The sequence below is a fragment of the Hylobates moloch genome, unplaced genomic scaffold, assembly GCF_009828535.3.
Source record: "Hylobates moloch isolate HMO894 unplaced genomic scaffold, HMol_V3 SCAFFOLD_8, whole genome shotgun sequence".
In the NCBI taxonomy this organism is placed as follows: domain Eukaryota; kingdom Metazoa; phylum Chordata; class Mammalia; order Primates; family Hylobatidae; genus Hylobates; species Hylobates moloch.
In genome coordinates, this window is record NW_026652283.1 from 54,641,843 (window position 1) to 54,663,066 (window position 21,224).

The 21,224-nt window shown below is 40.0% G+C and overlaps 2 protein-coding genes across 6 annotated transcripts in view; one reads left to right on the plus strand and one right to left on the minus strand.

Moving 5' to 3' along the window:
• The window catches only part of FAM20B (FAM20B glycosaminoglycan xylosylkinase), a 253,546-nt gene that overhangs the window by 108,622 nt on the left and 123,700 nt on the right, over positions 1 to 21,224 (minus strand). The gene's annotated exons all lie outside the window — the stretch shown is intronic.
• Positions 1 to 21,224, plus strand: part of ABL2 (ABL proto-oncogene 2, non-receptor tyrosine kinase) — a 115,100-nt gene that overhangs the window by 50,420 nt on the left and 43,456 nt on the right. The window contains exons 1-2 of one of the 5 annotated variants that reach the window (XM_058443414.1): positions 4,647 to 4,931; positions 5,988 to 6,071. The exons of 3 other annotated variants lie outside the window; for them this stretch is intronic. In XM_058443414.1, coding sequence (XP_058299397.1) covers positions 6,005 to 6,071 — 67 coding nt within the window. In that variant the 5' untranslated portion in view covers positions 4,647 to 4,931; positions 5,988 to 6,004. Of the gene's footprint in view, positions 1 to 4,646; positions 4,932 to 5,987; positions 6,072 to 21,224 lie in introns of those variants that run through there. One more of the 5 variants, XM_058443413.1, reaches the window with a different exon arrangement.

Sequence of the window (21,224 nt, forward strand, 5' to 3'; positions counted from 1 at the left end):
GATTGTAGGTGTAAGCCACTGTGCTCAGCCCCAATAGAAAATTTGAGGGGTATAAAAAAGTTGTAGAAGGTTTTAAGACTGTGCCTGGGCTGAAATAATATGAACTAGTAGTCATTCATATATACGCACATACATATATATATATATACATATATATGTATATATATGTATACACACACATATATATATTTCAAAGTTTTGGCCTCCCGAGTAGCTGGGATTACAGGCATGCGCCACCACGCCTGGCTAATTTTTTGTATTTTTAGTAGAGACAGAGTTTTTCCATGTTGGTCAGGCTGGTCTCGAACTCCCGACCTCAGGTGGTCTGCCTGCCTTGGCCTCCCAAAGTGCTGGGATTACAGGCGTGAGCCACCGCGCCCCAGCCTTACCAGTATATTTGAAACCTTTTTTTTTTTTTTGGAGACAGAGTCTTGCTCTTTCCCCCAGGCTGGAGTGCAGGGGCACGATCTCGGCTCACTGCAGCCTCCGCCTCCTGGGTTCAAGTGATTCTTCTGCCTCAGCCTCCTGAGTAGCTGGGACTACATGCACCCACCACCATGCCCAGCTACTTTTTGTATTTTTAGTAGAGACGGAGTTTCACCATGTTGGCCAGGATGGTCTTGATCTCCTGACCTCGCGATCCGCCCACCTCGGCCTCCCAAAGTGCTGGGATTAAAGGCATGAGCCACCGCACCCGGCCAGAAACCATTTTCTTTTTATTGCAAGTAACAGTATCATACTTCAGGGTTTTCTTGAGAAGGTAGGTGGCATTGTAATTATTCCTTTAAAAAATTTGTATGTTTTGCTTTTATATAGTCACATCCAGTCAGTGTTCAAATCTCATTCTTTTTCAGCTTTTAAAATTAATATCCAGGTAAGATCTACACATCACAATGATACATTTAATAATTGATATAATACTTAATAATATGTCCAATGGAATTGATCCATTATCTTAAGTCTCTTTTGATCCATAGATTCTCTGCCTAAAATAATTAGCTTGGTATTGTTTGGGACAAAGTAAATTGTTATTCTAAAAAGCTATTAAAAGCCTTTCTGGCTGGGCATGGTGGCTCACACCTGTAATCCCAGCACTTTGGGAGGCCAAGGTGGGTGGATCACGAGGTCAGGAGATCGAGACCATCCTGGCCAACATGGTAAAACCCCCTCTCTACTAAAAATACAAAAGTTAGCTGGGCGTGGTGGCACGTGCCTGTAATCCCAGCTACAAGAGAGGCTGAGACAGGAGAATTGCTTGAACCAGGGAGATGGAGGTTGCAGTGAGCTGAGATCGCGCCATTGCAGTCCAACCTGGTGACAGCGCAAGATTCCGTCTCAAAAAAAAAAAATACAGCCTTTCTAACTTTAATGTTTGTGGTTATGTTATTCTAATTGTATGAGCTATTTCCTAAAGCATACTTTCAAAATACTTCTTGATAGTTTTGGAAGAATGTATGTAGAATGAAGACTTCTCTGTTAACTTATTTTTTGTTTTTGTTTTCGAGGCCGAGTTTCGCTCTTGTCGCCCGGGCTGGAGTGCAATGGCATGATCTCTGCTCACTGCAACCTCCGCCTCCCGGGTTCCAGCGATTCTCCTGCCTAAGCCTCCTGAGTAGCTGGGACTACAGGCGCCCGCCACCAAGCCCAGCTAATTTTTGTATTTTTAATAAAGACAGTGTTTTGCCATATTGGCCAGGCTTGTCTCGAACTCCTGGCCTCAAGTGATCCGTCCGCCTCAGCCTCTCAAAGTGCTGGGATTACAAGCGTGAGCCACTGTGCCTGGCCGAACTTATGATTTTTAATAGTTTATAAATACTCAGGGCTTATTGTATCTATATTTTACAGTGCAAAGTACCACATAATATTCTGGGTGGACATTTGTCTAACCCTGTTAATTTAGTATCTTCAGAAGAGATTTGCCGCTTTTAGGCCGTATGTATTTATAAGAGGGATAGAATAGGCTTTCTTGCATAATTTGAGGAATATCAGCAGTGTCTCCTTGCCTTCTTGTTAATGCCTAAAATTCTCTTTTTGGGGGAAATTGCTTTTATTTTTAACTCTGTATCCTATTAAGATATAAATATTTCTATGGTCAGGGAGATTGAGAACCATTTTTTGTATATTAACATCTTAGTACAAGTTATTTATCAGATTATCTTTACATTCTAAGGCTCTAGACCACAGACCTTGCCCTGGATGAATAAACACCCTCAACCTTTAGCTCCTGTGTAGGTAAAATCAATGGAATTCATTCTCTTTCTCCTGTTACCACTCAGCAATCAAAGATAAAGTCACTTCAGTCTTTAGATTGAAAAAGACTGACTTAGGATAATGTGCATACACATACACATTTGTGTATGTGTGTATACAGAGAGTGATAGAGGTATCATGAAGGGTTAATAGATAGATAGTAGGACAAATTCAGCAAGAGATCAGTAAAGGAGGGTGCCTGCCAATCAAGGCCTACTTTATAATCTTCCCTAGGACAACACCTAATTAAGGAATTTCCTTTTCTTGAAGTGTAGCATATACCAACTTTTAATTCTAGTCTTTGTTATTTGAAAATGCTGATAATCTGTTATTTAAGATTTTTAAAGTGAATTTATTTGCTTTGTACTTTGCCATGAATTATTTTGGGCTCTAGCTCTGTGACTACCTTCAGTAAGGACAAATGTACTTATTTGTGGTATACATTGGGATTTTTTCCATTTTTTCCCCCTTTTGTTCTTGGGGAAATATTCTAATCAATAAGAAACACCTTTGACCAGTGGTTAAATGGTGGTTAGTTTTGAGTTTTTTCTCCCATCAGTGATTTTATTCTTTTTCAAAAATGAAGAAATAAATTAGGCAAGAGTTTCCTGGATACATGAAAACATGGACATGAAAAGTCAGACTAGTCGTGGTGGCTCATGTCTGTAATCCTAGCACTGGGAGGCCAAGGTGGGAGGATTGCTTGAGGCAAGGGGTTTGGACAACAGAGTGAGACCCCATCTCTACAAAAACATAAAATAATTAGCTGGGCATGGTGGCAAGTGCCTATAGTCCCAACTACTTGGGAGGCTGAGGCGGGAGGATTGCTGGAGCCTCGGAGTTTGAGGTTGCAGTAAGCCATGATCATGCCACTGTACTCCAACTTGAGCTATGATGATGCCACTGCACTGAAGCTGGGTGACAGTGAGACCCTGTCTCTTTAAAAGAAAGTCATTCTTTGAGGTTTCACAGAGTTCCTTAAAGAATTTTGTTTATATTTCTTTATACCTACATGTAGCATAATTAATTACATACTATATTTCATAACAGTGTAAAATGAACTTACTCTAGCGAAATCTCTAATGTAGATTAAGCTCCTTGAGAGTAGAATTTCTGTGTCTTTTGGTTTTGTATTCCCACTAGTATGTAGCTAACAGTAAAATCCTACTATAAGTGGGGTATAAAATCTGGCATATTGTTATTACTAGGTTAGTAAAATCATCAGTGTGATTTTGCACAGACGGCCAATAGTTACAAAGGCAATCACCAGTCGTATTAGAACTGCAGCCTCCTGGTCAGAATAGTTGCTCAGAGTTTTTTCAGTGAATGAGGATTTCTGTTTTTATTAATTATGCTAATACAGGCCGGGCGCGGTGGCTCACGCTTGTAATCCCAGCACTTTGGGAGGCCGAGGCGGGCGGATCACGAGGTCAGGAGATCGAGACCACGGTGAAACCCCGTCTCTACTAAAAATACAAAAAAAAATTAGCCGGGCATGGTGGCGGGCGCCTGTAGTCCCAGCTACTTGGAGAGGCTGAGGCAGGAGAATGGCGTGAACCCGGGAAGTGGAGCTTGCAGTGAGCTGAGATCTTGCCACTGCACTCCAGCCTGCGCGACAGAGCAAGACTCTGTCTCACAAAAAAAAAAAAAAAAAAAAATTATGCTAATACAAATTATTTAAGTTCCCACTTTTCATTTAATTCTAAATACAACTATGTTGGGGATTATTATTATTTTTTTAAGAAGGGTGTTATTGCCAGACGAGGTGGCTCACGCCTGTAATCCCAACACTTTGGTCAGGAGTTTGAGAGTAGCCTGGCCAACATGGTGAAACCCTGTCTTAACTAAAAAATACAAAAATTAGGCTGAGCACAGTGGCTTATGCCTGTAATCCCAGCATTTTGAGAGGCCGAGGCGGACAGATCACCTGAGGTCAGGAGTTTGAGACCAGACTGGCCAAGATGGTGAAACTCTGTCTCTACTAAAAATACAAAAATTAGCTGGGCATGGTGGCGGGTGCCTGTAATCCCAGCTACGTGGGAGGCTGAAGCAGGAGAATTGCTTGAACCCTGGAGGTGGAGGTTGCGGTGACCTGAGATCGTGCCACTGCATTCCAGCCTGGGTGACAGAGCGAGACTCCCTCTCAAAATAAATAAATAAATACAAATACAAAAATTAGCCGGGCATGGTGACGTGGGCCTGTAATCCGAGCTACTCGGGAAGCTGAGGCAGGAGAATCACTTTCACACGGGAGGCAGAGGTTGCAGTGAGCCTAGATTGCGCCACTGCACTCCAGCCTGGGTGACAGAGTAAGACTGACTCAAAAAAAAAAAAGGAAGTATTCTTTAATGTTTGGTCACAATGACTAAAATAATCTTCCTTTGTTACCAGGTTGCCATGGTTTGATTATGTCCCCCAAAGCTTGCATGTTGGAAACTTAATTGCTGTTGAAAAAGTAGTAGGAGGTGGGATCTTTAAGAGGTAATTAGGTCATGAGGGCTCCACCCTCATGAATGGATTAATCTCATTATCATGGGGGAGTGGGTTAGTTATTTCAGAAGCTGGCTCCATGTGAAAGGATGAGTACTGTTGAGTATGCTCTCTCACCATATGATGCCTCCTGCCATGGGATGACCACCAGATGTTGGTGCTATGCGCTTGGACTCCTGGTCTCTAGAACTGTGAGCCAAATAAACGTGTTTTCTTGTTGTTTTGTTTTTTGAGACAGAATCTCTCTGTCACCCAGGCTGGAGTGCAGTGTAGTGATGATAGCTCACTGCAGCCTTGAAATCCTGGACTCAAGCTCCTCCCACCTCAGCCTCCCGAGTAGCTGGGACTATAGGCACACGTAACTCTGCCCAGCCAATTTTTTAATATTTTGTAGAGATCTCACTTTTTTGTTGTTCAGTCTGGTCTGAAACTTCTGGCCTCAACTCAGCCTCCCAAAGTATTGGGATTACAAGCATGAGTCATTGTGTTAGCCCTACATTCTTTAAAAATTACCCAATCTGTGGCATTATGTTATTGCAGTGAAAATGGATAAAGACATAGCCTTTTCTAGAGTTGGATAGAATTAAAATGTTGTTCTTAAATAATTCAACAAGAACTACCTCAGGTTATTTCCTGTATTTGACTTTCCCCACTTATGTTTCTCATACCTGTTTAATGTCTCTTAGTCTTTTTTTTTTTTTTTTTTTTTTTTTTTTTGAGACAGAGTCTTGCTCTGTCGCCCAGGCTAGAGTGCAGTGGTGCGATCTCGGCTCACTGCAAGCTCCGCCTCCCGGGTTCACTCCATTCTCCTGCCTCAGCCTCCCGAGTAGCTGGGACTACAGGCACCCGCCACCACACCCAGCTAATTTTTTGTATTTTTGGTAGAGACGGGGTTTCACTGTGTTAGTCAGGATGGTCTCGATCTCCTGACCTTGTGATCCGCCCGCCTCGGCCTCCCAAAGTGCTGGCATTACAAGCGTGAGACACTGCACCCGGCCAGTCTCTTAGTCTTCAACTGTTACTGTTTCCCATAGTGGTGGTATGCCTGGTGAAAGACTATTAAAACCCCATTTTTGGGCAAAAGGGTTTACTCCTGTTTGTGTTACACTGATATTTCATTTCTATTTTATGATTTTCATTTCTAACTCTCAACTCTCTGAAAGAATTAGGCAAGCAGAAAATGGGAGAAAATTCTAATTCTGGGGTCTTTTAATACTCTCCAATATTACTAACCATTCTGTCTAAAGATGCAGGTAGTGTCCAGATGAAATTAGACTATATCATCCTCTGTGGATATTGTGGAGAAATGCAAGTCTTGACTGCAAGGCACTGTGAGTTGCTTATTGGATATTTTTGGCATTATTTATATTAGTAAGTGAACTAGAATTTCATTGAAAATTTAAAGCCTTAGAAATTGGACTACGAAGTCATGCTAGTTAGTGTCATATAGCAGTGTCCTTATTACTTTTTTGTTCACATACTTCCTAAAAAAATTTCTGAAAGCTGTGTATGTGGGAAGAGGATGTGACTCTAAAGGGATAGCACGAGGGACATGTATCTACTCTGTGTCCTGTACAAGCAGGTGGTGAGTCCATAAATCTGTTCATGCATTAAAATTCATAGAACTGCACACAAAAAGAAAATAGCTGTCTACTCCGTTGCACATGCTTTGCAAGAGCATCTAAGAGCTTTGGGTGACATCTAAAACCTTTTTCACTACAAGTTTTTAAAAGTGCTAATTCTATCATTTTTGGTGTGTTATAAATACAGTCAGTCCTTCACATCTCCAGGTTCTGCATCTTGGTTGGATTCAACCAAGCACAGATTGAGAATATTTGAGGGGAAAAAAAAATAAAAAATATACAACGGAAAAAAAATAACAAATACAGTATAATAACTGTTTATGTAGAATCTACATTGTATTAGATATTATCAGTAATCTAGAGATGATTAAAAGTATACCAGAAGATGTGCATAGGTTATGTGCAAATACCATGCTATTTTATATAAAGGACTTAAAGATCTGTGGATTTTGGTATCTGCTAGGGGTCCCTGTGGAAACTGTGGGACAACTGTAATGACATTTTAAAATGAAACTGCATCAGCATTATTTTAAATGTATCCAGGAACCTAATATTGCAGGAATTTGTTACTTACCATTATCTATTTAAAAATATACATGAACAAGCTCTTCTTTAACAGCTGAATTTGTAACTTACCTCTGTTTTTATTTGGATTTGTATTTTTCTTTTAATTTTTTGTTGTTGTTTGTTTGTTTTTGAGATGGAGTCTTGCTGTGTCACCCAGGCTGGAGTGCAGTGGCGTGATCTCGGCTCATTGCAACCTCCGCCTCCCGGATTAAAGTTTCTCCTGCCTCAGTCTCCCGAGTAGCTGGGATTACAGGCGCCTGCCACCACGCCCCGCAGAGTTTTGTATTTTTTAGTAGAGACTGAGTTTTGCCATGTTGGCCAGGCTGGTCTCGAACTCTTGGCCTCAAGTGATCTGCCCACCTCGGTGCCCAGCCTGTATTTCTGTTTTAAAAAAAATGTTTAATTGCTACATATTTTTACATTTATTGGGTATATGTGATTATTTGTTTCATGCATAGAATGAGTAATTATTAAGTCAGAGTATTTGAGGTGTCCATCACGTTGGGTATTTATTATTTCTATGTGTTGGGAACATTTCAGATCCTCTCTTCTAGCTACCTAGAAATGTAAAATACGTTGTTGCTAACTATAGTCACTCCACTCTGTTAATGAACATTAGAATTTTTAATCTTCTTACAGTAAGTTTATACCCATTAATCTCTCTTCAGTCCCACCTCCCACTCTTTTCAGCCATCTATAATTTTATACTCTCGCTTCATGAGATCAACTCTCACATAAAAGCAAGAACATGTGGTATTTGTCTTTTTGTGCCTGGCTTATTTCACTTAACATAATGACCCTCAGTTCCATCCGTGTTGCTGCAGATGACATGATTTCATTCTTTTTTTATGGCCAAATAGATTTCCCTTGTGTATATGTGGTATATACACCACATTTTCTCTATCCATTTGTTGATTTATAGACACTTAGGTTAATTCCATATCTTTCCTATTGTGTATAATGCTGAAACAAACATGTGAATGCAGGTAGTCTTTTATACTAATTTCTTTTCCTTTGGATTAATACCTAGTAGTGGGATTGCAGGATCGTGTGGTAGTTCTATTTTTAATTTTTTGAGAAATCTCCAACTGTTTTTCATAGTAGCTGTACTAATTTACATTCCCACCAACAGCATATGAGATTTCCCTTTTCTCTGCATTCTTACCAGCATCTGTTATTTTTTGTCTTTTTCATAGCAGCCATTCCAAGTGGGGTAACATAATATCTCATTGTGGTTTTGATTTGCATTTCCCTGATGGTTAGTGATACAGAACTTTTTTTTTTTCTTTTGAGATGAAGTCTCGTTCTGTCGCCCAGGCTGGAGTGCAGCGATGCGATCTCGGCTCCCTGCAACCTCCGCCTTCCAGGTTCAAGTGATTCTCCTCCCTCAGCCTCCAGAGTAGCTGGGATTACAGGCAGGCACCACCATGCCCAGCTAATTTTTGTATTTTTAGTAGAGACAGGGTTTCACCATGTTGGTCAGGCTGGTCTCGAACTCCTGACCTCGTGATCCACCTGCCTTGGCATCCCAAAGTGCCAGGATTACAGGTGTGAGCCACCGCGCCCTGTCAGGAACATTTTTTCATATACCTGTTAGCTATTTGAGGAATGTCTATCCATGTCCTTTTTCCGCTTTTTAAATGAGTTTTCTTTTCTTTTTTTAGTATTGAGTTGAATTCTTTGTATATTCTGGGTATTAGTTCCTTATAAGATGAATAGTTTGCAAATATTTTCCCCCATTCAACAGGTTGTCACTTAACTCTGTTGATTGTTCCCTTTGCTGTGCAGAAGGTTTTTTGGCTTAATATAGCTCCATTTGTCTATTTTTGTTTTTGCTGTCTGTGTTTTTGAGGTCTTAGCCATAAAATCTTTGCCTAGATCAATGTCCTGAAGCATTTTTCCTATGTTTTCTTCTAGTGTCAGGTCTTACGTTTAAAAGTCTTGAATCTGGGCCAGATGTGGTGGCTCACGCCTGTAATCCCAGCACGTAGGGAGGCCGAGGCAGGCAGATGACCTGAGGTCAGGAGTTCGAGACCAGTCTGGCCAACGTGGTAAAACCCTGTCTCTACTATAAATACAAAAAATTAGCTGGGCGTGGTAGCACGTGCCTGTAATCCCAGCTCCTTGGGAGGCTGAGGCAGGAGAATCACTGGAACCTAGGAGGCAGAGGTTGCAGTGAGCCGAGGTCGCACCACTACACTCCAGCCTGGGCAACAAGAGTGAAACGCTGTCTGGAAAAAAAAAAAAAAAAAGTCTTATGTCTGGCTGGGATTATATACTGAGGTAGAACATCATGATTTAGCTATTATCTCAGTGATTTAGTGTGTATTGTTTGTGTTTTTGTTATTTCCCTGGCATAACTGTCCCCTCCCCCATAATCCAGAAAAGTAAAAGTACATATTTATCCAGAAGAAGCACTCTTGTAAATTGTTACTGTTATGTTAATGGCTTCTCATTGCCAACAAAATAAATCTGAACTTCATAGTGTGACATTCAGGGCTGTCTAAGATCTGGTCCTTGCTTACCTCTCCTACTTTCATATTCTTAGCACATCATTTCATGCACACATACCCTCTGCACAAAAAGCAAATGGAAAATCTGGGGCTGTATTAGTTTTTTTTTTAATTTCCAAAACGTGTTATGGAGTTTTGTTGTCATCAGTCACCCTTTACCTGGAATGCCTTCTTCCTCATTCACTTTACCTGCTTCAAATGGTTGGTATAAAAATGACTTGCTAGTGCCTTTAAACTGGAGGTGGTACATGGGGACACAGATCTCATCCTTCCAGTTTACTGGTATATACCTGGTTCTTATTACAGTAGTTGGCACATAGCAGATATTCACTAAATATTTGAATAACTAATACATTGATAAATTATTGATAGTTATGCATTTATAACTTTTACATGCTATGTCACAATGTCTGCATCATTCACCTCACTTCATCTCATCACGTAGCTATTTTATCATCTCACATTATCACTGGAAGAAGGGTGAGTACAGCACAAGATACATTTGAGATATAGATCACATTCACCTAACTTCTACTACAATATAAATTGTAATTATTATATTTATTCTATTTTATTGTTAATCTCTTGCCTTACCTAATTTATGAATTAAACTTTATCATAGGCTTATTTGTGTAGGAAAAAATCATAGTATATATAGGGTTTGGTACTATCCAAGGTTTCAGGAATCCACTGGCGGTCTTGGAATGTATCTCATGAGAGCAGGGGGAGACTACTCTACACAGATACATTCATACATATTTCATGCATAGAAACTATAGTGTATGAGTAAGCAGTTGTTGCATGCTTCCATAGTCTCAAGGGAAACAGCTGACTGCTTGGGTTACAAAGGATTGTATTGTAGATCTTTAGGAATGATCTAGTTTTATTTGCAAGTCCCTCCTCAGGAATGTCAGCTCTGAACTTGAAGTCACAGTACCAGGTGCTAGCAGCATTGACTTTGGGAATTCTATTAGGGAAAGAGGATTGGCACATTCCTTTCATCCCTTAGATATTTCATTATCTTTTGCCTAAATAACATAGGCAATGGTGTTTTTCTGAAGATGCAAAGATCTTGGAATGCTGAATTCCACATATTTTATGTGTTTAGGAAGGACCTTACTTTCACCTAAACTTTTGTTACAATTCTGAGCAGAAGGTAATTATATCTAAAATAAGTGTGGAAATTTAAAATTCAAGTGAAGCTGCAAAATTCTCATCTGTAGTTATTATTGCAATTTAGTGTCCTATGATATGATATTCATGGCATGACTTTATTATTTACATATAACTGGCATGAAAATAGTGCTTCAATACTTTTTCTGCTTTTTTTCTCTTAATTTAAAAATCGTCACACAGTAAAATGGATTTAGTTGGTTTATTGTACGGTTCTATGAATTTTAACACACGTAAATTTGCATAACCCCACAAACAGTGGAACAGTTTCATCACCCCAAAAGACTGTCTCATGCAATCCCTCTGTAGTCACATATTCCCCCCCTTTAATCCCTGGCAGCCACTGATGTGTTCTCCACCACTAGAGTTTTGTCTTTCAGCAATGTCATAGAGCTAGAATCATATAGTATGAGATCTTTTGAGATTGGCTTCTGTGGGAGACTCAGCATGATGCCTTTGAGATTCATCCAACTTGTGTCTATCAATACTTCATTCCTTTGTATTATTGAGTGGTATTCCATAGTATGGATGTGTACCACACCTTGTTTATCCCTTCGTTCACTGAAGGACATTTAAGTTGTTTCCAGTTTGGGACGATTTTCTTTTCTTTTTTTGTTTTTTGAGATGGAGTCTCACTCTGTCATCCAGACTGGAGTGCGGTGGCGCGATCACAGCTCACTGCAACCTCCGCCTCCTGGGTTCAAGTGATTCTCCTGCCTCAGCCTCTCAAGTCACTGGGATTACAGGTGCCTGCCACAATGCCCAGCTAATTTTTGTATTTTTAGTAGAGACAGAGTTTCACCATGTTAGCCAGGCTGGTCTCGAACTCCTGACCGCAAGTGATCCACCTGCCTCATCCTCCCAAAGTGTTGGGGTTACAGGTGTTAGCCACTGCGCCTGGCCCAGTTTGGGACAATTTTCAATACAGCTGCCATAAACATTTGTGTTCAGGTTTTTGTGTGAGCTTAAGTTTCCATTTCTCCAGTGTAAATACTCAAGAATGGGATTGCCAGGTCTTATGGTAAGTGTTTGACTTTATAACAAACTGCCCAGCTGCTTTCCAGAGTGGCTACTCCATTTGGTGTTCCCCTCAGCAACATGTAAGAGTTCCAGCTGATCTGCTTGCTTGTCAGCACTTGATGTCAGTATTTTCTGTCTTAGCCATTCCAATAGGCATATAGTGGTGTCTCATTGTGGTTTTAATTTGTATTTTCTTAATGGCTGTTGAACATCTTTTCATGTGCTTATTTGCTGTTTGTATAACCTTTTTGGTGAAATGTCTGTTCAAGTTCTCTTCTGGTTTTTAAATGAGTTTTTTTTTTTTTTTTTTTTTTTTTTTTGAGACAGAGTCTCGCTCTGTCACCCAGGCTGGAGTGCAGTGGCGCGATCTCGGCTCACTGCAAGCCCCGCCTCCCGGGTTCACGCCATTCTCCTGCCTCAGCCTCTCCGAGTAGCTGGGACTACAGGCGCCCGCTACCACGCCCGGCTAATTTTTTTGTATTTTTAGTAGAGACGGGGTCTCACTGTGGTCTCGATCTCCTGACCTTGTGATCCGCCCGCCTCGGCCTCCCAAAGTGCTGGGATTACAGGCGTGAGCCACTGCACCCGGCCCTTAAATGAGTTGTTTTCTTAGTGCCTCAATTCATTTTTGCTTGGGCTTTGTACCAACAGTAATGTTTCTTATTCCCATTGCTTTTCTTATTTTCTTTTCCTTTCCACACCACCCCATAGGACACTTGGTGATATTTTTTTTCTTATTAAAAAGACAGTGTTGCAGGACTTCAGGGACATACTGTTGGCTAGGTTTTAAATGTGGGTTCTGCTATAATTCACCTTGTGATCTCAGACAAGTTAATTACTTGATAGGATTATTATGAGAATTAGATAATTTTAAATGATGTATATGAAGTGCTTGACATATAGCTGTATTTAAACCTTTCTTTTTTCTCTCAGTTCTTATCTCAAGAGTCCATTCCCTATAATACTAGTCTTCTGAGATGCTTAGTGAAAAGAATATCTGTGAGAAAAGAAATCTGAGATACATTACATGCTCTAGCTATCTTCTGGGTTTTTTTTTTTTTTAAATGGGGTCTCGCTCTGTTGCCCAGGCTGGAATGCAGTGGCTTGATCTCAGCTCACTGTAACCTTTGCCTCCTGGGTTCAAGCAATTCTCCTGCCTCAGTCTCCCAAGTAGCTGTGATTACAGATGTGCACCACCATGCCTGGCTAATTTTTGTATTTTTAGTAGAGAAGGGGTTTCACCATATTGGCCTGGCTGGTCTTGAGTTCCTGACTTCAGGTGATCTGCCTGCCTTGGCCTCCCAAAGTGCTAGGGTTACAGGTGTGAGCCACCGTGCCCAGCCTCTAGCTATCTTTTGGATGGTTTCTCGGAACGTGAATATATTAATGGCTTTTAAAAGTTAGCCATTTCTTTATTGTTGGACTTGTTATATTCAGCATTTTCCAATCTTATTTGACTATGGAACACTTGACTTGTGACATCTATTTAGCCTACTTTTATGGAACACACTTTGGGAAATATTGACTCATTCAGGATGTGTGTTAGTCCATTTTGTGTTGCTATAACAGAATACTTGAGACTGGGTAATTATAATGAACAGAAATTCATTTTTCAGAGTTCTGGAGGCTAGGAGGTCCAAGATCAAGGGACCGGCATCTGTCTTGCTGCATCATGGCAGAAGACATCACCTGGTGGAAGGGCAAAGAGAGGGAGAAAGAGAGCACGAGGGGTTGAACTCTCAGCCTCAAGCTATTTTATATTGACATTAATCCATTTATGAGGGTAGAGCCGTCATGTCCTAAATACCTCCCATTAGGCCCCATCTCCCACACTGTTGCATTGAGGATCAAGTTTCTGACATACAAACTTTGGGGGACACATTCAAACCACAGCAGCATGTTACCTCAGTATGGCACCTGATAAAAGTACACGTTATTTCTTTATCGAGAGAGGGTCTCGCTCTGTCATCCAGGCTGGAGTACATTAGCACAGTCTCAGCTAACTGCAGCCTTGATCTCTCAGCCTGAAGCAATCCTCCTGTCTCAGCCTTTAGAGTAGTTTGGACGACAGGCATGTGCCACCACGCCTAGCTGATTTTGTTCATTTTTTGTAGAGATGAGGTCTCACTATGTTGCCCAGGCTGATCATAAACTCCAGAGATTTTACCACCTTGGTCTCCCAAAGTGCCAGGATTACAGGTGTGAGTCGCCACACCTGGCCAAGTACTCATTATTTATCAAACATATTCATGCATGATATCATTTAGTTTTTAAATCTGTTTTTCCTTTTTTTTTTCTTTTCTTTTGAGGCAGGGTGTCACTGTGTTGTCCAGGCTAGTCTTGAACTCCTGAGTTCAAGTGATCCTCCTGCTTGAGCCTCCTAAGAAGCGGGAATTACAGATGTGCACCATTGTGCCAGGCTTAAATCTTGAAAATAAGCATTTTAAAAATACTGTAATTCATACCTTGAGAGGGGTATGTAGCTTATCAAGTCTTTTGCTTTTTTTAAAGAAAAAATGTTCTCTGTTAATGACCCTTTATCCCTATTTGTATAGGAAGTTCTAGGCAGTTTGGTCCCTAGACTACTAGCATTGGTATCACCTCTGAATGATAATTAGAGATGCAGGCTGGGCATGGTGGCTCACACCTGTAATCCTGGCACTTTGGGAGGCCGAGGTGGGAGGATTGCTTGAGGCCAGGTGTTTGAGACCAGCCTTTGCAACAGAGACCCTGTCTCTACAAAAAATGAAAAAACTAGCCAGGTGTGGTGGCTTGTGCTTGTAGTGGTATCTCGTTGTGGTTTTAATTTGTATTTTCTTAATGGCTGTTGAACATCTTTTCATGTCCCCCCACCCCGCCTCTCCACACAGAATTATTTGTCTCCAAATGTCAATAGTGTCATGGTTGAAAAACCCTGGATTAAATGATTACATTTGGAAAATTGTTAATTGTCATATATGGTACATGTTTGTCTTATTAAGAATATAACTAAGGTATTTTTAAAAGTCTCATATCTCAGTATTTCAAAGCATGAATTTTTACCATAAAATATAGCATGTAAGGAAGATGAAGGAAATTGGAGCAAATCTGTACAATCTTGGACAAGTTATTTACCTGATAGGATTATTATGAGAATTAGATAATGTAGATATGTACTAATTGTATACATACTAATCTAATAATTATATACTTATATTTGTTCCAAAAGTTTGGAATTCCAACCTAAGTGGTATTTTGATATATAGGAATGATGTAGAAGTATATACTTTTAAAAAATGTTTTATTTTTTATTTTAAAATTTATTTTATTTTTAGAGATGGGGTCTCACTATGTTGCCCAGGCTGGTCTTAAACTCCTGGCCTCGGGTGATCCTCCTGCCTCAGCCTCGCGAATAATTGGGATTGCAGATGTAAGCCACTACCCCCGGCTGAAGTAGATACTTAATATTTATGAGTATTAATAGTTGTATGAATATTATAGAAGTTATATATAAGTATGGTATATAAGTTATATATATATATATATATATATATAAAATACAAGTTATGTATGTTTTTGTTTTGGTTTTTGAGGTGGAGTCTCACTCTGTCACCCAGGCTGGAGTGCAGTGGTGCCATCTTGGCTCACTGCAACCTCCACCTCCCGGGTTCAAGCAATTCTCCTGCCTCAGCCTCCCCTGTAGCTGGGACTACAGGTGCATGCCATCACACCCGGCTAGTTTTTGTATTTTTAGTAGAGACAGGTTTCACCACGTTAGCCGGGCCAGTCTCGAACTCCTGACCTCAGTTGATACGCCCACCTTGACCTCCCAAAGTGCTGGGATTACAGGCATGAGGCACCACAACCAGCCTTTTTGTTTTATATAGGTTATATAACAAGTTATATAAGTAAGTATTATACAAGTATTTTTATAAGACATTATTTTGTATTAATATAAGCAGTTTCAGAAAAGTCTGTACTTCATTACATCATTTAAACCCGTATTATTTGAGAGATTAATAAAATTCTGTATTGGTCTGTATTGGTCAAGTATAAATCAGTGTAGCAGCCCATGGCTATTAATCAGAATTTTAGGAAGTCTTCAAGGTAATGATAGTTTCAAAAACAACCAAAAATGACACACTTTGAAGTGACAGGCTACCATATTTTCTAGCTCTTTCTTAAACAGATGTATCTCTTAAATTCATGGTCAGAAAATCAACAAATCAGCTGAACCAGAAATCCCATCATAAGCAGCTGTTTATGGAATGATGTCAGTACATTTGAGCCAATATGTTGACTAGGACTACTTATTCCTTCACCAGCAAGCTGTGATAATCTTCATGTGTTCTGTGACTATTTTACTGTGTGTTACCTTGCTTGTGGAGCAGTGGTGTAGACCCTCTTTGTGAATTGGAAAACTGATTGACCTTAGACAACAGGTTCTAAGGATTACAGATTAAAGAGGTTATCTGTACTTAGAGCATGTATTTTATTCACATTAAATTGAATCTAGGTTACATCCAAGTTATACTGTTCACTTTTAGTTGAGGAAACTGAAGAAATGGTGTTAACTTGATCACAGATGTAGTAAGTGGTAGAATTAGGATTCAGACCCAGGGAATCTGGCTCTAGCATCTATGCTCTTAACCACCATGCTCTACTGCTGATTTATACTCATAACAGCTGCCATGCGGCTATTATTATAATTAAATGAATTTCATATTGCCTCACACTTTACATGTGTTAGGTACTCAATAAATGGGAGATGATATTATATTCTCATTAAGTACAACTAGAAAGAGTTCTACAAGGCATGACTCTTTTCTGTTAATATGCTGTATTATATATTGATTTCCATACGTTGAACTAACCTTGCACTCTAGGGACAAATCATAGTTGGTATAGTAAAATAATCTTATTATCCTGCTAGATTTGGTTTGCTAGTATTAATTTATTGAGGACTTTCGCATCTATATTCATAAGGAATATTGTTCTTTTTGTGTGTGTGTGCTACCCATGTCTGGCTTTATGTTTTCTTAAATTCATTCTTCACCATCCACTCCCTCATCATGGAAAAGGACTTATGTTAGTCACTCATTTCTAGCCTTGGGTCAGAGGCCAGTTTCACTACATAAGTGCAGAAAGACAATCAGGTGGTTGTGGGGGTCCCTTAAACTTTCTGGTTTTGATAGTCCAAGAAAATTGATCTCTGAAACAGGAGGCAGAATTCCAAATCCTATTCCAGAATTGTATCTCTACATCTTACCACATGGTCTGTTCATCTGTGAAATGGGATAATATAATCTTTTTAACAGAGTTAACATGAGGGTTCATGATAATACATGTAAAGCACCTGGTTTATATAACCAAGTATTCAACACCTTTTATGTATTATTTCTCTCCCATTCTCTATCTTCTAAATTGCTCTTGAATATTGTGGTGCTCAGAAGTCCAGAATTTAATTTTTCCTGTTGTGGAGTTAGTATCTCATTGCTTTTCTCTACCTTTTGCCTATTCTTTCCTGTCCCCAATCCTAGTCCTCACAATCTGGCTCAGCATTCAGGAAGAAATTTGATGTCTGATTTGTATTCTTTCCTTGACTCTCCTATGATCTCCTTTTATTTGTGAACACCGTATTCTGCCCTTCTGCCATCAAGATAGAATCAGTGGAAATCTAGCAAAGCTGAAAAGGAAAATGGAAATGAACCATTCTTTTGAGATGGTTTAAATACACAAAGTCATTCCTCTCTTAGCCTGGGCCCAGCTATCCTAGTGAAGAAATGCTACTAGCTCCTATGCTTAAAGATTCTGTAATTTGGGCCAGGTGCAGTGGCTCATGCCTGTTATCCTAGCACTTTGGGAGGCTGACGCAGGAGGATCGCTTGAGGCCAGGAGTTTGAGGCTGCAGTAAGCCGTGATGCACCATTGCACTCCAGCCTGGGCAACAGAGCGAGACTCTGTCTCAAAAAAAAAAAAAAAAAAAAGATTCTGTAATTTGTGTTTTGGATAACTTTAAAGGGCCTTTCTTTCCTCACTCCCTCCTACCTGATCAATGGATTAGTGCACTGGAAGGACATTACAGGTTAAGTATCCCTTATTTGAAATGCTTGGGACCAAAAGTGTTTCGAATTTTGGATGTTTTTCAGATTTTGGGATATTTGCATACCAGTTCAGTATCCCGAATTTTTTTTTTTGAGACAGAGTCTCCCTCTGTTACCCAGTCTGGAGTACAGTGGCATGATCTTGGCTCACTGCAACCTCCGCCTCCCGGGTTCAAGTGATTTTCCTGCCTCAGCCTACCAAGTAGCTGAGATTACAGGCACACGCCATCACGCCCAGCTAATTTTTTGTATTTTTAGTAGAGACCAGGGTTTCACCATGTTGGCCAGGCTGGTCTCGAACTCCTGATCTCATGTGATCTGCTTGCCTCAGCCTCCCAAAGTTCTGGGATTATAGGCGTGACCGTGCCCAGACAGTATCCCTAATTTGAATATCCAAAATCCTAAATGCTGCAGTGAACATTTTCCTTGAGTGTCATGTCAGTCCACAGAAAGTTTCAGATTTTGGAGCATTTTAGGTTTTTGGATTAAGAATACTCAACCTGTATTGGTAGTGGTGGTGGAGTTGAAGCAGAGTTGTTGCTGCCGCATGATTTTTACCTCTCATAAATGAAGCCAGCGATAACAGTGAGCTTTATTGTGAGTCATTCACTGTTTGATACTGACAGAGCATCTATTAAAAATTAATTTAATAGAGTTTTATTTATTTATTTATTTTGAGACAGAATCTCTGTTGCCCAAGCGGGAATGCAGTGGCGCCATCTCGGCTCACTGCAGCTTCTGTTTCCCTGGTCCACGCAATTCTCCTGCGTCAACTTTCCAAGTGACTGGGACTACAGGTGCCGCCACCACGCCCAGCTAATTTTTTGTGTGTTTTTAATAGAGACGGGGTTTCATCATTTTGACCAAGATGGTCTTTGAACTCCTGGCCTCAAGTGATCCATCCTTCTTGGCCTCCCAAAGTGCTGGGATTAGAGGTGTGAGCCACCGTGCCTGGCCTAGTAAAGTTTTATTAACTAAGGTATGTAATGAAAAATTTCCAGTGCTTTTGTAATTCCGTGGTAGTCTTGTTTGAAGCTGGAGAAAAATAATGTTCAGCAGTAAAAGCACAGGGACTGAATCCTGAGCATGCTTTTATAGATTATTTGAGCAACAACGAAACTATATTAGTGTGTCCTAAACCAAAATTTTGTAATTTGAAGTATGGTTTTTTTCCTTCTTCTAACACTCATTCTGTATGGAGGATCAGAATTCTATTGCTTTGGGTAGCCAGTAGCTGCTGAAATAAGGGTAGTGAATAGGTGCTTTGTTTCTCTTGGTTAAGGCAATTTGAGTTCAGCCAGCAGGAAATAGCTTGCAGCCAGTACCCAAATATGTGTAGGGAGTGTATATACATATAGACATACCTCTTCATAAATATTGGAGAACTAGCTCCGCAGGTCTGAAACAAGAAGAACCTGGTTTTTTGTTTTGTTTTGTTTTGTTTTTTAACATCATATGAAAAGCTTGTTATGTTAGTACATTATCTACAGTGCAGTGACAGGTGTCCTAAAAGAATAAGGTTAGGGAAACTTTATAAGAAATATTTCCTAATGAATACTTACACATACATTGTCTTTTTTGGTGAGATGTTTGTGAGGTGAGCCATATATTAGGGAAGATTTTTGTTCAGCTCATCCTTTTTTTGAGGAAAAACCAAAGGGAAGGACACTGTCTATTCAATTTTTGGTCCAAATAAGGTTGTTCCAAGAAGGGATGGAAATTGTCCAGTCATACTAGAGAAGAAGTTACATTTTTTTTGGATGGATTCTAAATTCTGGCATGAGCTGTATAATTTTTTTTTTTAATTGAGATGGAGTCTTGCTCTGTCTCCCAGACTGGAGTGCAGTCGCCCAATCTTGGCTCATTGCAACCTCCGCCACCTAGGTTCAAGCGATTCTTGTGCCTCAGCCTCCTGAGTAGCTGGGACTAAAGGCACATGCCACCACGCCTGGCTAATTTTTTTGTATTTTTAATAGAGACAGGGTTTCACCATGTTGGCCAGGCTGGTCTCAAACTCCTGATCTCAGGTAATCCGCCTGCCTCAGCCTCCCAAAGTGCTGGGATTACAGATGGGAGCCACCGCACCTGACCGAGCTGTATAAATTTTAAAAACTGTTCTCTGAGTCATTGTGCATTCACTTTGGAAAAATTTGTGATTACTCTGTTGCTGGGAGTAAATGGCAGACATTTCCAGCAATCCATTTGATGAAATGGATTGTTTGGTAAGCACATGCATATCATTCCGATTAGTCTGTTAGGTTTAACTCTTAAATATCATCACATGTATAGGCAGATGAATCAAGATCAGCCCACTTTGGGGCCTGGCTGTTTTCAAAGTCTTCACCAGAAGATAAGAAAAGGACTTTTCCAGTTCTTTTTGTACCACGCTCTATTGCATTAGAGAGGCAGCCTGGTATAGTGAAAAGAGCATGGGCTTTGGAATTAGAAAAGACCCAGGGTTTCGAATCCTGGTTACACCAACTAGTTTTGGGACTTGAACAAGTTAATTGACATTTCCAAGTATTTGTAAGTTACGATAATAATGCCTGTCTTTCAGGGCTGTAGGTAATGATGTTATAAATTACAGTATATCAAAAGTACTTGGGGCTGCTATGTGCAAGGTACAGTGATTAAATACAGAGGAAAATCCGTGATCATACTGTCAAATGCTAACAGCTGTTTAAAGATGAGTCTTTCCCAAATGTGAATACCGTAATAATTATCTCAGAACAACTATACCTTCAATAAGAAGGTAAATAATAACCTAATAAATAATGAGAAGGGATGCTATTAGGGAGATGATATTAAGAGGTTCTTTTGGCCAGAACACAGGAATCCCTGTGTTCTACCGTAGGTCAGTCCTTCAGCCAGTATTCTGTTTCAAGGATGAAATCTGCACATGGTACTAAGTAAGGCAAGATTACACTTTCTATCATCAGCAGTAGGTTTGGCCTCAAGCCCCAGCGAAGAAACATAATTGGTTAGGACCGAATTAGAGATCTTACCTTTCTAGTTGCATGAAAGGGCCATATTTCTAATAAGAGGCAGGAGGAAAACACAGTAGACACAATATGTGGCTCAGTCAGAGTTTCCGAATATAATAAATTATAGCAATCCTCTATTTCCTTGAGGATAGAGTCGAAAGACAAGATCCTGATTGATCCTTGTGAGAAGAATGAAGAGCTGGGTGAGGAGAGAGGAGACGTGGAACATGTATTTCATAGAGACCAACACATAATTAAGTGTAACATTTAAAAATTACAAACTCATTGGAAACTTTGAAAACTTAGCTATTTGACTTGGGGAACTTCCGGGGATTATTTATACTTTGGGGCAGTTGGTTTTTGGCCATAATGTGATAAATGAATGTTGTAGCAGTTCAGGCAAGGAAATAATGAGGAGCTGAATTAAGATAGTGGTACCAAATGAAGAGGAACGGGTGGATTTGAGAGATATTTTAGAAGTATGATGCATAGGATATACTCATAGAGCAAATTAGGGAAGAAAGAGGACTCTAGAATGATCATGATGTTTCTGGGTTGGAT